At 43.0% G+C, this 15,000-nt stretch overlaps 1 protein-coding gene across 1 annotated transcript in view; it reads right to left on the reverse strand.

Moving 5' to 3' along the window:
• The window catches only part of LOC311060294 (transcription factor COE3-like), a gene marked incomplete at both ends in the record, with an annotated part of 67,454 nt that extends 53,077 nt beyond the window's left edge, over positions 1-14,377 (reverse strand). The window contains 6 exons of the mRNA XM_084078428.1: positions 5,857-5,925; positions 7,408-7,481; positions 7,781-7,836; positions 9,235-9,298; positions 9,678-9,834; positions 14,280-14,377. Of these exons, the coding sequence (XP_083934554.1) occupies positions 5,857-5,925; positions 7,408-7,481; positions 7,781-7,836; positions 9,235-9,298; positions 9,678-9,834; positions 14,280-14,377 (518 nt within the window). The remainder of the gene's footprint in view (positions 1-5,856; positions 5,926-7,407; positions 7,482-7,780; positions 7,837-9,234; positions 9,299-9,677; positions 9,835-14,279) is intronic.
• Between the last annotated feature and the right edge of the window lie 623 nt (positions 14,378-15,000).

Genomic DNA, 15,000 nt, shown 5'->3' on the forward strand with positions numbered 1-15,000 from the left:
TGCTTCATATAGGAAAGAAAAAAGGGACAGCATCAGAAACAACTGAAATGTCTGAAACCTCACAGGCCAGTGCATCTCCGAAAGCATGTGGGCATATTGGGGCCGGTGAAGAGGAGTGTGTGCTATCTATTGTGCCTGTTAAAATAAAATCCAACAAAGGAAATCAAATTATACAAACCTATGCATTCCTTGACCCTGGCAGTTCAGCCTCATTTTGTACAAACAGTCTCATGCATCAGCTGAACATAAGAGGAATAAGAACCAACATCCTTCTCCGTACCATGGGTCAAGAACAGACTGTCAGTAGTCACATAGTAACAGGTTTGGAGGTGAGGGAGCTTCATGGCCTTTATAGCCCTCCCGGAATTTTACACCCAGAAAACCATGCCTGTTACAAAACACAACATTCCCAACCAGGCTGATATATCCAGGTGGTCTTACCTCAAAAACATCAAACTCCCCACCATTGATGCAGACATTGGCCTGCTGATTGGCACAAATGCACCCAAGGTAATGGAACCAGGTCATTAACAGCCAAGGAGAAGACCCATATGCAGTAAGGACACTGCTACGATGGGTGGTCAATGGTCCATTAAGAGGAGGAGGTACAAAGGCCAACAATGCAGCTGCAGTCAACAGGATCTCAGTGGTTGACCTTCATGATTTACTGGTCACACAGTACAACACTGACTATGAGGACAAAAGGGAAATGTCAATAGAGGACAAACAGTTTTTTAAAAAATGTTGAAGATTCAACCATGATTGTGGATGGACACTACAGTTTTAAATTACCATTCAGGAGCCATCATGTTTCACTGCCAGACAATCGGCAGGTTGCAGAACAACGACTTTGGAGCTGTTCTGCATCATGAGGATCATATCATCATAAAAAAATGCATCATACCACGAGGAGTACACCCGCTTCTTCAGTGATATCATTGATCAAGGATACGCTGAGGCAGTGCCACAGGGGCAGCTGAAGCAAAAGGATGGGACAGTGTGGTACATACCTCATCATGGGGTGTACCACCCCAAAAAAAGAAAGCTCAGAGTGTTTTTTGACTGTGGAGCATCCTTCCAAGGCACCTCACTCAACTCAGAGCTACTCCAGGGTCCTGACTTAATTAAACCTCTCATAGGAGTGCTCACCAGGTTCCAACAGGAGCCTATTGCAATAATGGGAGACATTCAAGCAATGTTTCATCAAGTGAAAGTTGCAAAGCAAGATGTACATTTTCTGAGATTCCTGTGGTGGCCAGGGGGTGATATAGGTGTTGACCCTCTTGAATACCGTATGGTTGTGCACCTTTTTGGTGCTGTGTCATCACCCAGCTGCGCAAACTATGTGCTCCGAAGGACAGCTGAGGATAACAGGAATCAATTCAGACCTGAAGTAATTGACATCCTAAACAACATCTATGTGGATGATTGCTTAAAATCTGTAGCCACGGAGGATGAAGCAATACTTCTTATCAAAGAGCTCACAGCTGCCTGTCATAGTGGAGGTTTCCACTTCTCCAAATGGATAACCAACAGCCGCAGAGTACTGTTCTCAGTCCCTGAAGCAGACTAAGAGCTAAAGAGGTGAAAGAGCTCAACCTGGACAAAGATCGACTCCCAACAGAAAGAGCACTTGGTGTGCAGTGGTGTGTGGAGGATGACAATGTTACATTCAATGTCACCACCAAGACGCAGCCACACACAAGGAGAGGGATCCTATTGTTGTTAGCTCCATTTATGACCCTTTAGGGTTTCTTGCACCTTTCACTCTGCTGCCAAACTGCTATTGCAAGAGCTATGTAGCTTAAACCTTGGCTGGGATGAGGAAATAGCCAAGATGTTCTCTGAGCGGTGGGTTAAATAGAAATAATTAAATCTCCAGAAGATTACTGACTTCAAGGTTAGAAGATGCCTCAAACCCAATGACTTTGGCAAACCCATACAGGCACAACTTCATCATTTTGCGGACGCAAGTGAATTAGGGTATGGTATAGTGAGCTATTTGAGACTGATGAATGACAAAAACCCCATTCACGTCGTGTTCATGATGGGGAAGGCAAGAGTTGCCCCCCTCAAAAAGATTACAATCCCCAGGATAGAGCTGGCTGCTGCAGTGCTGGCCACTAAAGTGGATAAAGTTCTCAGAAGAGAGTTGCAGCTGCAGCTTGAAAGCTCAATGTTTTGGACTGATAGCCAATCAGTGCTAAAATATATAGCAAACCAACACTCAAGATTCCACACATTTGTGGCTAACAGAGTTTCCACCATTAGGGAAGCCACAAAAATGACCCAGTGGAGATATGTCAACACAAAGGTGAACCCTGCTGATGTTGCCTCCAGGAGACAGAATGCAGACAAATTCATGGAGAATCGGAGCTGGATCCATGGTCCAGAAATACTCTGGAAATCAGAAAGGGACTGGCCACAGTTTCCATTGGAATTGCTCTCACACTCCTTTGATGACCCAGAGGTGAATAGAAATCCTCCTGTACAATCATTGTAAAAGACAATGGAAATCCAACTGACACATTTCTCAAACACATTTCCAGCTGGAGAAAGCTGAAAGTTGCAGTAGCATGGATTTTAAAACTCAAAGAAACTTTGAAACTACTGGTTCCCAGGAAAAAGGAATTTCATTCCACTGTGAGTGCCTCAAATATAATCACTCAAAGCACTAGGAAAGTGATGGACCAGAAGATGACAAATGTCAAAACCACATTGGGTGGACAGACAGTTACTCTGGAAGATCTAGAGAAGGCAGAAAACGCAATCATCTGTCAAATTCAAAAGCAACACTTTCCAGAGGAAATGACAACCTTGCAAATGGGGACATCTGGTGTCAAAAAGGCAAGTAACATTTACAAGCTTGACCCAGTGTTCAAGGATGGTGTGCTCAGAGTGGGAGGACGTCTAAGTAGGGCAGCTATGCCAGAAGAGAGCAAATTCCCTGTCATTCTCCCCAAATATTCTCACGTATCCACACTCATTCTCAGGCACATACATGACAAAACTGGACATGGAGGAAGAAACCACATCCTCTCTGAACTCTTATATAATATTGGATAATCAAGGTCAACTCTGCAGCAAGAAAAATAATAGGAGAATGTGTTGTATGCAGACGGCACAGGGCCAGTATTGGAGAGCAAAAAATGGCCGATTTGCCACAGGAAAGGCTCGAGCCAGACTTGCCTCCATTTTCCAATGTTGGCGTGGATTATTTTGGCCCAATTGAAACTAAAAGAGGACGAACCATCTTGAAGAGGTATGGAGTGCTATTCACTTGCATGACTAGTAGAGCTGTGCACATTGAAGTGGCCAACTCCCTCGACACAGACTCATGCCTCAATGCCTTGAGACGTTTCATTTGTAAGAAGAGGACAAGTGAAACATATCAGATCTGATAATGGAACTAATTTTGTTGGGGCTCAGAGAGAATGAAAGGAAGCCCTAGCTGCACTAAACCGAGGGGCGGCCATAGCTGAGTGGTTAGTGATCCCGCCTAGGGAGCCAGAGGCCCTGGTTGCCGCAGGTACGATTCCCGGCCAGGACAGCATATGTGTCGATGAAATTAAATTTGTCCCTGAGCAAGACTCTTAACCCCTAATTGCTCACAGGTTCTCATTGGAAACAAGGCCGCAAGGACTTTCATGAACGACCTGTTAAAAGGAATTATCCTTATCCTTACCAGCAAAGGATTCAAGGAGCTTTGCTTCAAAAAGGCATACAGTGGAGTTTCAACCCCCCAGGAGCATCCCACCATGGAGGAGTATGGGAGCGACTCATAAAGTCTGTAAGGCAAGTGCTCCATTCTGTTTTGAAACAGCAGGCTCTAGATGATGAGGGACTACAGACTCTGTTATGCGAAGTGGAGGCCATCTTAAACAGCCGCCCAATCACTACTGTCTCTAATGACCCACAAGACCTAGAGCCTCTTACCCCCAACCACATCTTACTGCTGAACACCAAGCCCATTCTGCCACCTGGAGTCTTTGACAAGAATGATCTGTATGTGAGACGCTGATGGAAACAGGTGCAGTAGGCCTTACGTCTCCCATTTATTTTGGAAGCGCTGGTGCCAGGAATATTTGCCCCTCTCGCAAGAAAGGCAGACATGGTGCAAACGGAGGAGAAGCTTCACATCTGTAGATGTGGTTACGGTTATGGCTTATCCTCGGAGCAGAGCAGAGGTCTGCGCCAGGACAGGTAGCTTATCCTCAGAGCAGAGCAGAGGTCTGTGCCAGGACAGGTAGCTTATCCTCAGAGCAGAGGTCTGCGCCAGGACAGGTAGCTTATCCTCGGAGCAGAGGTCTGTGCCAGGACAGGTAGCTTATCCTCAGAGCAGAGCAGAGGTCTGTGCCAGGACAGGTAGCTTATCCTCAGAGCAGAGGTCTGTGCCAGGACAGGTAGCTTATCCTCAGAGCAGAGGTCTGTGCCAGGACAGGTAGCTTATCCTCGGAGCAGAGGTCTGTGCCAGGACAGGTAGCTTATCCTCAGAGCAGAGGTCTGTGCCAGGACAGGTAGCTTATCCTCGGAGCAGAGCAGAGGTCTGTACAGGACAGGTAGCTTATTGTGGGACAGAGATGTTTAACAACAATCAATAAGAGCATCTAGACGAGAATGGGGCTAGCGGTATGGAGCCTTCTTGTGGCGGCCCTGTTCTCACTCATTTCACCGTACCACTTCTCTACAATTGCTCATTCCTTTCGATTCTTCTTATTGTTATTTTTGAGCCGCGTTCGCGCGTCTTACTTGTTGTGGGACAGAGATGTTTAACAACAATCACACGCTGTGTTCATGATTTGAGGCATTTTGGAATATGAAAAATTCGGACAGATCCGTCTTGATCACATGACTGATTGATGTTTGGACAAAATATGTAGGAGTAATATTGTGTGTGTGTGTGTGTGTGTGTGTGTGTGTGTGTGTGTGTGTGTGTGTGTGTGTGTGTGTGTGTGTGTGTGTGTGTGTGTGTGTGTGTGTGTGTGTGTGTGTGTGTGTTAATCTCACAAACTGCTGGACATGGCATATTTATTGTACACTTGGCTTGTCTGTCTGTCTGTCTGTCTGTCTGTCTGTCTGTCTGTCAGTCAGTCTGTCATAGAGGTTGTATAAACATCAATCATAAAGCATAAACATGATAAACTGCTTCATGTTGACAGAAATGTCTTATTTACATTCACTGACCATCCTCCATGTTGTATTTATCTATTCTGAAGGTTTGATTCACCCTCAAATTCCACGATCACTTCTGACGTCTCACACAGCTGGACCAGAGCCGTGGATGAACATACACATGAATAGAATAATATGCAGGTGTAGAATAATACAGAATATAAGAATAGATAATTCATCAATGTGGATGAATGGTTATCTTTATAGTTAACATTTTGTGCAAAGACATTTATTCCTGAAATAGTGAATGAAGTGCCAGGATGAGCAAACTTACATTTATGAATTAAATCCTGACCCGTCTCTCTTTTTGCTCGTAGGCCTACAGAAATTGTTGTCAGACGTATAGTGTGTCTAGAGTCTTGCTGTGCTCATTTTTAACAGAGATTTATGTTTGTGTCATTTTCAGCTTGGTGTGACTGCAGCCCACAACTCACACAGCCCTGGGTAGGGCCACCGGGCCTGGAGGAGAACACTGTGCTAGTTATCCCACACGCACGCACGCACGCACGCACGCACGCACGCACGCACGCACACACACACACACACACACACACACACACACACACACACACACACACACACACACACACACACACACACACACACACACACACACACACACACACACACACACACACACACACACACACACACACACACACACACACAGTGTGTAGTTCCTACCTGTCGATGATCACAGGGTCTGATGGCGTCTCGTTTCTGTTCCCACAACTCTTCTTATCACAACACCGACTACACAATGTACACAACATAACAGACAATACATTATAAATACACAACACCGACTACACAATGTACACAACATAACAGACAATACATTATAAATACACAACGCCGACTACACAATGTACACAACATAACAGACAATACAGGATAAACAATGCATTTCTAGCTATAGTGCTATAGTGTGTTTGTTCAGTAAAAGGAGTCTCTTTGTCTCTCCAGCTCTTTATAAACCAGAAAATGCATTTTCGTTTCAGTTTTGTATTTTCATTTCAGATTGTATCCAATCAGGATACAGATTAAACAAGGGAAATTGGAAGTGATGACACTAAGCAGTGAGCAGGCAACATTGGAACTGGAACACTATAAAAATGAAGCTTAAAAATTGGTACTTTGACACCTACCGGAACATGTATTTTGTGTTTATTAAAGAGCTGGAGAGACGGGGAGACTCCTGTTACTGAACAAACACTCTAAAGCAATGATTACTATCAGAATATAGTATTTTAACCTTTTAATAAAATACGTTTTGTTTTAACCCAAAAATATCACTTACCCTTCCTATAAAAAAGGTTAAAGTACTAATAGTAATCGTTGCTACAGAGCGTTTGTTTCGGTCACAGAGGTCTCTCCAGATCTTTAGTAAACACAATATAGTACATGTTCAGGTAAGCCAATCACGAGAGAGCACTGAAAATTCATTTTCTGTTTAACAAAGAGCTGGAGAGACATGGAGACTCCTTTTACTGAACAAACACTCTATAGCAATGATTACTATCACAATATAGATCTATTTAACACTGTTACTGAACAAACACTCTATAGCAATGATTACTATCACAATATAGATCTATTTAACACTGTTACTGAACAAACACTCTATAGCAATGATTACTATCACAATATAGATCTATTTAACACTGTTACTGAACAAACACTCTATAGTAATGATTACTATCACAATATAGATCTATTTAACACTGTTACTGAACAAACACTCTATAGTAATGATTACTATCACAATATAGATCTATTTAACACTGTTACTGAACAAACACTCTATAGTAATGATTACTATCACAATATAGATCTATTTAACACTGTTACTGAACAAACACTCTATAGTAATGATTACTATCACAATATAGATCTATTTAACGCTGTTACTGAACAAACACTCTATAGTAATGATTACTATCACAATATAGATCTATTTAACACTGTTACTGAACAAACACTCTATAGTAATGATTACTATCACAATATAGAGCTATTTAACACTGTTACTGAACAAACACTCTATAGTAATGATTACTATCACAATATAGAGCTATTTAACACTGTTACTGAACAAACACTCTATAGTAATGATTACTATCACAATATAGAGCTATTTAACACTTATTTTAACCAAAGTAAATCATATACTCTGCCTTTAAAGGATCATTTCATGTTAAATATTGTCATAATTGTACATATAAACCACCTGACCTGCACATGATCTCGTGGGTCAGCAGAACTCGACACATCTCTGGGTTTTTGTCTTGTCCTTCGTACATGATGGCCTGTAAAATATATTAACCATTAAATAATTCATATCTATTATGTAGACAAATGAATACTATGCTACCAGTGGATCTCACACATTATCCTGTCAAGGACCCCCACATGAATATGTATCTGACTGCGGACCCCCATCTGAACATATTTAGTGCCACAGGGACCCCCATAAAACACATGTGTGTATGTGGTAACATGTAAAAAGTTTCCAAGAGAATTACAAATTGTGTGTGTGTGTGTGTGTGTGTGTGTGTGTGTGTGTGTGTGTGTGTGTGTGTGTGTGTGTGTGTGTGTGTGTGTGTACCTGTTTGGTCATGGAGTCTATCAGTCTGACATACAGATCTTGTTCTGTTCTGACTCCTGTGGAAGACAAGACCATCAGGATTACATTTATACCTCTGAGTTTATAGAGAGTATAGATTACATTTATACCTCTGAGTTTATAGAGAGTAGATTACATTTATACCTCTGAGTTTATAGAGAGTAGATTACATTTATACCTCTGAGTTTATAGAGAGTAGATTACATTTATACCTCTGAGTTTATAGGGAGTATAGATTACATTTATACCTCTGAGTTTATAGAGAGTATAGATTACATTTCTGAGTTTATAGTGTAGGAGCTAAAGATTCATTCATGTCAACAGAAGGAGCTCCAGTAACAATAAAACATCATTAAATGAATGAAACAGATCAAACACATGCTCTTTGTCAGGTGGAAAACGTGTATTTTAGGCCGTGTGGTGACCCTCCAAAAAGTGCCTAGAAAATGAATTTCGTTCCCACGTCTTGGATCTACTTTTTCAATGCATTTTTGCATAGACAATAATACCCTTGTGGACTTTGGGTTAAAATACCTCTGCACAAAATCCTGCAGTATTTTTTCACCAGCCAGAAATGTATATTAAAGTGAATAACCAAAAAACGAAAATCTTGTGCTGCTATTTTTGCTTGTAAAATATTGAAAATTGATTTTGGCAACACAAAATCTTTCTCAAATGTCATAAATACATGTACCTAACACCTGAAACAAGTATTGGTGCCTTAGTGTACTCATGTTTGAATTTTGAACATGAAATGTAGAAAGAAAACGCTTCTACTGAAGTGATTGGCGCCCAGCACAATGAAACATACACATAACACATTTAGCTAAAAGCTTATATTTCATACATAGAAAATGATTTTTTCTTCTTACTTACTACCAATAGATCTTTTTTAAGAAGCAGAGATTATTTAGATCCACTTGATGGGAACGAAACTGAAGGAAAAGGGGCTAGACAATAAGTCCTATTTCCTAAACTACTACATTAGACAAAGAGTTCACATTATTAAAGACCTTTGTTTTTTCTCTCATTAGCTTTTATCATAAATGTATAATTCATCAGACTTTAAGACACTCACAGAACAAAGACTCTATTGGAGTTTAAATATCAAGACTATGTATATAATATAAAAAATAATCTGTTGTCTCAATGGATCCAATGTAGTTATTATGTATTATTTATTATTAATGTAGTTATTATGTATTATTTATTATTAAAGTAGTTGTTATGTATTATTTAGTCACAACATCCTGTTAATACCTTTACCTAAGGTTCAATATTTAAACACACACACACACACACACACACACACACACACACACACACACACACACAGACACAGACACAGACACAGACACACACGCACACGCACACACACACAGATCTATAAATATGATGAATAAAGCCAGTATATCTGTAAAGATAAATTAACTCACCGTTGCTGTAGAGCAGCTGTAGTTTATAATGGATTCCGTTGTTGGTTTTTTCACCGTTGGGTTCCTGTTGAGATATTATAATATTTAATATAATATTAATGTAATGTAATGAAATATAACAATGTTTAAAATAATATGAATGTAATATAATGAAATATAAAAATATTTAATATAATATTAATATAATTTAATGAAATATATCAATGTTTAATATAATATTAATATAATAATGATATATTACAACATTTAAAATAATATTAAATGTCAAGGATACTTGAGCAAGGCATATAGCCAGGTGTAGCTGTGTGTGTGTGTGTGTGTGTGTGTGTGTGTGTGTGTGTGTGTGTGTGTGTGTGTGTGTGTGTGTGTGTGTGTGTGTGTGTGTGCGCGCGTGCGTGCGTGCGTGCGTGCGTGCGTGCGTGCGTGTGTGTGTGTGTACATACCTTCTCCTTCTCCACAAAGTCTACGTAGGCGGTGCGTTCGATCTCCACCGGCTGACCCTGGCGGTCGTAGAGCGCCAACACGAAGTGGAAGAAGTTGGACTTCCTGAGGTTTGAGGGAGGCTGCTTCTCATAGTGGGCTCTGGCTAGACCCACCCCACTGAGGACAGACAGGTAGAGAGACAGACAGACAGACAGACAGACAGACAGACAGACAGACGATAAGTTATATCAACGCGTCCAATAATATGCAACCTATAACCCTGATTAAGTATTAACAACAGCTTGTGTCTAAATAATAACTGCTTTGGATCCACAGGAACACAGTCAGTATACTGCTGTATGAGGCTGAGACATGGACCCTCACAGTGGAGTCAGTACTGATGTATGAGGCTGAGACATGGACCCTCACAGTGGAGTCAGTACTGATGTATGGAGCTGAGACATGGACCCTCACAGTGGAGTCAGTACTGCTGTATGGAGCTGAGACATGGACCCTCACAGTGGAGTCAGTACTGCTGTATGGAGCTGAGACATGGACCCTCACAGTGGAGTCAGTACTGCTGTATGAGACATGGACCCTCACAGTGGAGTCAGTACTGCTGTATGGAGCTGAGACATGGACCCTCACAGTGGAGTCAGTACTGCTGTATGAGGCTGAGACATGGACCCTCACAGTGGAGTCAGTACTGCTGTATGGAGCTGAGACATGGACCCTCACAGTGGAGTCAGTACTGCTGTATGGAGCTGAGACATGGACCCTCACAGTGGAGTCAGTACTGCTGTATGAAGCTGAGACATGGACCTTCACAGTGGAGTCAGTACTGATGTATGAGGCTGAGACATGGACCCTCACAGTGGAGTCAGTACTGCTGTATGAAGCTGAGACATGGACCCTCACAGTGGAGTCAGTACTGATGTATGAGGCTGAGACATGGACCCTCACAGTGGAGTCAGTACTGCTGTATGAGGCTGAGACATGGACCCTCACAGTGGAGTCAGTACTGCTGTATGAAGCTGAGACATGGACCCTCACAGTGGAGTCAGTACTGATGTATGAGGCTGAGACATGGACCCTCACAGTGGAGTCAGTACTGCTGTATGAGGCTGAGACATGGACCCTCACAGTGGAGTCAGTACTGCTGTATGGAGCTGAGACATGGACCCTCACAGTGGAGTCAGTACTGCTGTATGGAGCTGAGACATGGACCCTCACAGTGGAGTCAGTACTGCTGTATGGAGCTGAGACATGGACCCTCACAGTGGAGTCAGTACTGCTGTATGGAGCTGAGACATGGACCCTCACAGTGGAGTCAGTACTGCTGTATGGAGCTGAGACATGGACCCTCACAGTGGAGTCAGTACTGATGTATGAGGCTGAGACATGGACCCTCACAGTGGAGTCAGTACTGCTGTATGGAGCTGAGACACGGACCCTCACAGTGGAGTCAGTACTGCTGTATGAGGCTGAGACATGGACCCTCACAGTGGAGTCAGTACTGCTGTATGAGGCTGAGACATGGACCCTCACAGTGGAGTCAGTACTGCTGTATGGGGCTGAGACATGGACCCTCACAGTGGAGTCAGTACTGCTGTATGAGGCTGAGACATGGACCCTCACAGTGGAGTCAGTACCGCTGTATGGAGCTGAGACATGGACCCTCACAGTGGAGTCAGTACTGCTGTATGAGGCTGAGACATGGACCCTCACAGTGGAGTCAGTACTGCTGTATGGAGCTGAGACACGGACCCTCACAGTGGAGTCAGTACTGCTGTATGAGGCTGAGACATGGACCCTCACAGTGGAGTCAGTACTGCTGTATGGAGCTGAGACATGGACCCTCACAGTGGAGTCAGTACTGATGTATGGAGCTGAGACATGGACCCTCACAGTGGAGTCAGTACTGCTGTATGAGGCTGAGACATGGACCCTCACAGTGGAGTCAGTACTGCTGTATGGAGCTGAGACATGGACCCTCACAGTGGAGTCAGTACTGATGTATGGAGCTGAGATATGGACCCTCACAGTGGAGTCAGTACTGATGTATGGAGCTGAGACATGGACCCTCACAGTGGAGTCAGTACTGCTGTATGGAGCTGAGACATGGACCCTCACAGCACAACAGGAAAGGCCCCTGGATGGAGTGTACACAAGAATGCTTTGAATGGCACTAGGTGTCACATGGACAGACCACATCATAGGGACCTCACGGGTCAGACACCTGGTCAGAGAGAGAAGGTTGTGGCTGGCAGGACACTGTGTCAGGCACCCGGAACCAGTGGCAAACAAAACACTATGGGAGCCAAGCCACGGCAAACTAGGAGGGGAAAGACGTGCACCACCTACGTAGACACACTGCAGTGTGACAGTGGAGCCAGTAGGAGGTGCACCACCTACGTAGACACACTGCAGTGTGACAGCGGAGCCAGTAGGAGGTGCACCACCTACGTAGACACACTGCAGTGTGACAGTGGAGCCAGTAGGAGGTGCACCACCTACGTAGACACACTGCAGTGTGACAGAGGAGCCAGTAGGAGGTGCACCACCTACGTAGACACACTGCAGTGTGACAGAGGAGCCAGTAGGAGGTGCACCACCTACGTAGACACACTGCAGTGTGACAGAGGAGCCAGTAGGAGGTGCACCACCTACGTAGACACACTGCAGTGTGACAGTGGAGCCAGTAGGAGGTGCACCACCTACGTAGACACACTGCAGTGTGACAGCAGAGCCAGTAGGAGGTGCACCACCTACGTAGACACACTGCAGTGTGACAGCAGAGCCAGTCGGAGGTGCACCACCTACGTAGACACACTGCAGTGTGACAGCGGGACCTGTGCAATTGGACCCCCATATTAACATTAACAGGCCTTTTTGGCCCCAGACCCCCATCTGACACCCCCCCCCCCCCCCCTCTCCCTCATATACAAGCTCACAACGAGGTTTTAGATCTGCTATTTTTGAGTTTGAAAATGTATTGAAAATGAATGTTCAAACACTCAACATGCAACGATGCTAGATTAACTAACAGACATGGTATCTCTTTACTCAGCTTTTTTATTATCAAACTGAAATGAATTCATAATTATCTACATTATTGGCTGTTTATTGTGTTTTTCATAAGAAGTTACATGTGATCTCTGTCAGATAGAAACCTTGTATGTACAACGGTTGAGGAAAATGTGAAAACAAATGTTATTATTTATTATTTAGTTACAATCTGTTGTTAATACTTTAAACATTGGTTCAATATTTATAAACGCACACACACACACACACACACACACACACACACACACACACACACACACACACACACACACACACACAGAAAATACTTTTAAAAATAGCCAATCTGTACATCGGCAAATTTTGCTGCTTTTGTGTGAAAATGATGACAAAGTAGGGGATTAATTTATGAAGAAAATAAAAACATAGAGATACAATGTTTCTGATATGTTACACATGAGCAAATGTAACATTTGTAACATTTCTTTACGTCAATTTTGTAAAAAAAATAATTTTACATGAATCGGCCTCAGGTCTTAACCCATTAAAACCCAGAAACCATCTCGTTATCATTTTACATTTCTTTAGCCATTCAAAAATAGCAGATCTACAAGCTCATAGCACGTCACTTGCCGCACTATGAGCTTGTAGATTTGCTACTTTTGAAAAATGTGTGCAAACTTTGAATATTTATAGTTATTTTAAAGCGAACATTTTTAACTAAAATCTTTGCATCTGGGGGGTCCCTGGAACAATATACTTTGAGATGGGGGGGGTCCCTGGAACAACATGTTTTGAGATGGGGGGTCCCTGGAACAACATACTTTGAGATGGGGGGAAATACATATAATGTTGGGGGTCCTTGAAATGAATACGTTTTGAGAACAACTGATATAGAAACATGAGTTTATCATAAAACTGTTGAAGGCGTTATTGTTTGCTCAGGGTGCATGGGACTGAAGGGTCTTTAATCTATATGAGAGTAGAGACAGACACAGAGACTTTTCTCTACATGAGAGACAGAGACAGACAGACAGACAGACAGACAGACAGACAGACAGACAGACAGACAGACAGACAGACAGACAGACAGACAGACAGACAGAGACTCTGCATGTAGAAGTGTTTTGAGACAACTGGTTGTGATTTGACACTTTAACCCATTAAGACCTGAAACAGTTTTGTGAAAAGAAAAATCTATATCAGTGGTACGTGCTTTCCATGTCAAGGACCCCCAGAAGTCAAGGACCCCCAGAAGCAAAGATTTGAGTTAAAAATGTTTTCTTAAAACAATATATATTCAAAGATTTGCACATATTTTCACGATTTTTCAAAAATAGCAGATCTACAAGCTCGTAGAGTGCCGCGCTACAAGCTTGTAGATCTGCTATTTTTGAATAGCCAAAGTGTAAAATAATGCTTTTTAGCTCTAATAAAAATGTAATTGAATTGAAAATAAATTAAAGGTTAAAGGCTACCTGTAGTAATAATAATAATAATAATAATAATTAATACTCATTCATCATTAATAATATTAAAGGTAATAATAATATTAATATTAATATTAAAGGTAATAATATTATTATTAGAGGTACCTGTGCTGGGCAGTGTTAGCGTCCACTACGCCGGCAGAATGCATCCAGGAGCGAACAGAAGTCATCCCTCCTCCTCCCTGGAGAGGTTCCTCCTTCATGCTCCCTCCTCCTCCTCCTGAGCGAGAGGGGAGAACATGGAGGTTCTCCTGGAGTCCAAACATCTTCTGATCAGAACCTCCTTTAATGAAGAACCAGAGTGGAACGGACCGGACCGGCTCAAGTTCAAGTTCAAGTCCAGAACTTGAAGGTTCTTCAGTGTTTGTTTGTTTTCAGAACGTTTAGAGACGTAGAAAAAACATCTATTCACTAGAGGACCAGAACCGGACCCAACCGGACCCAACCGGACCCAACCGGACTGAACAGAACCGGACAGAACGGGTCCACTCCAGTCCACAGAACAGAACCTCTGAGGCAGTGAAGCGGGTCAGAACAGAACCTTGGGGGTCCAGAAGAACCAACGGGTCTAATTCTGAACCAGTGACTTTAATGAAGGTCCTTTTTTATCAACATCATCTTCTTCTCTGTCCACAAACACACAGAACCACCGGACCATCAGGGACCTCTGGGGACCACCAGACCACCAGGGACCACCAGACCCGCGGACCACCAGGGACCACCAGACCACCAGGGACCACCAGACCACCGGACCACCAGACCCGCGGACCACCAGGGACCACCAGGGACCACCAGACCGGGTCCAAAACAAAGTGTCTGTTTGAAT

This window comes from Gymnoscopelus microlampas (genome assembly GCF_963454915.1).
Source record: "Gymnoscopelus microlampas genome assembly, chromosome: 14".
NCBI classification, from domain to species: Eukaryota; Metazoa; Chordata; class Actinopteri; order Myctophiformes; family Myctophidae; genus Gymnoscopelus; species Gymnoscopelus microlampas.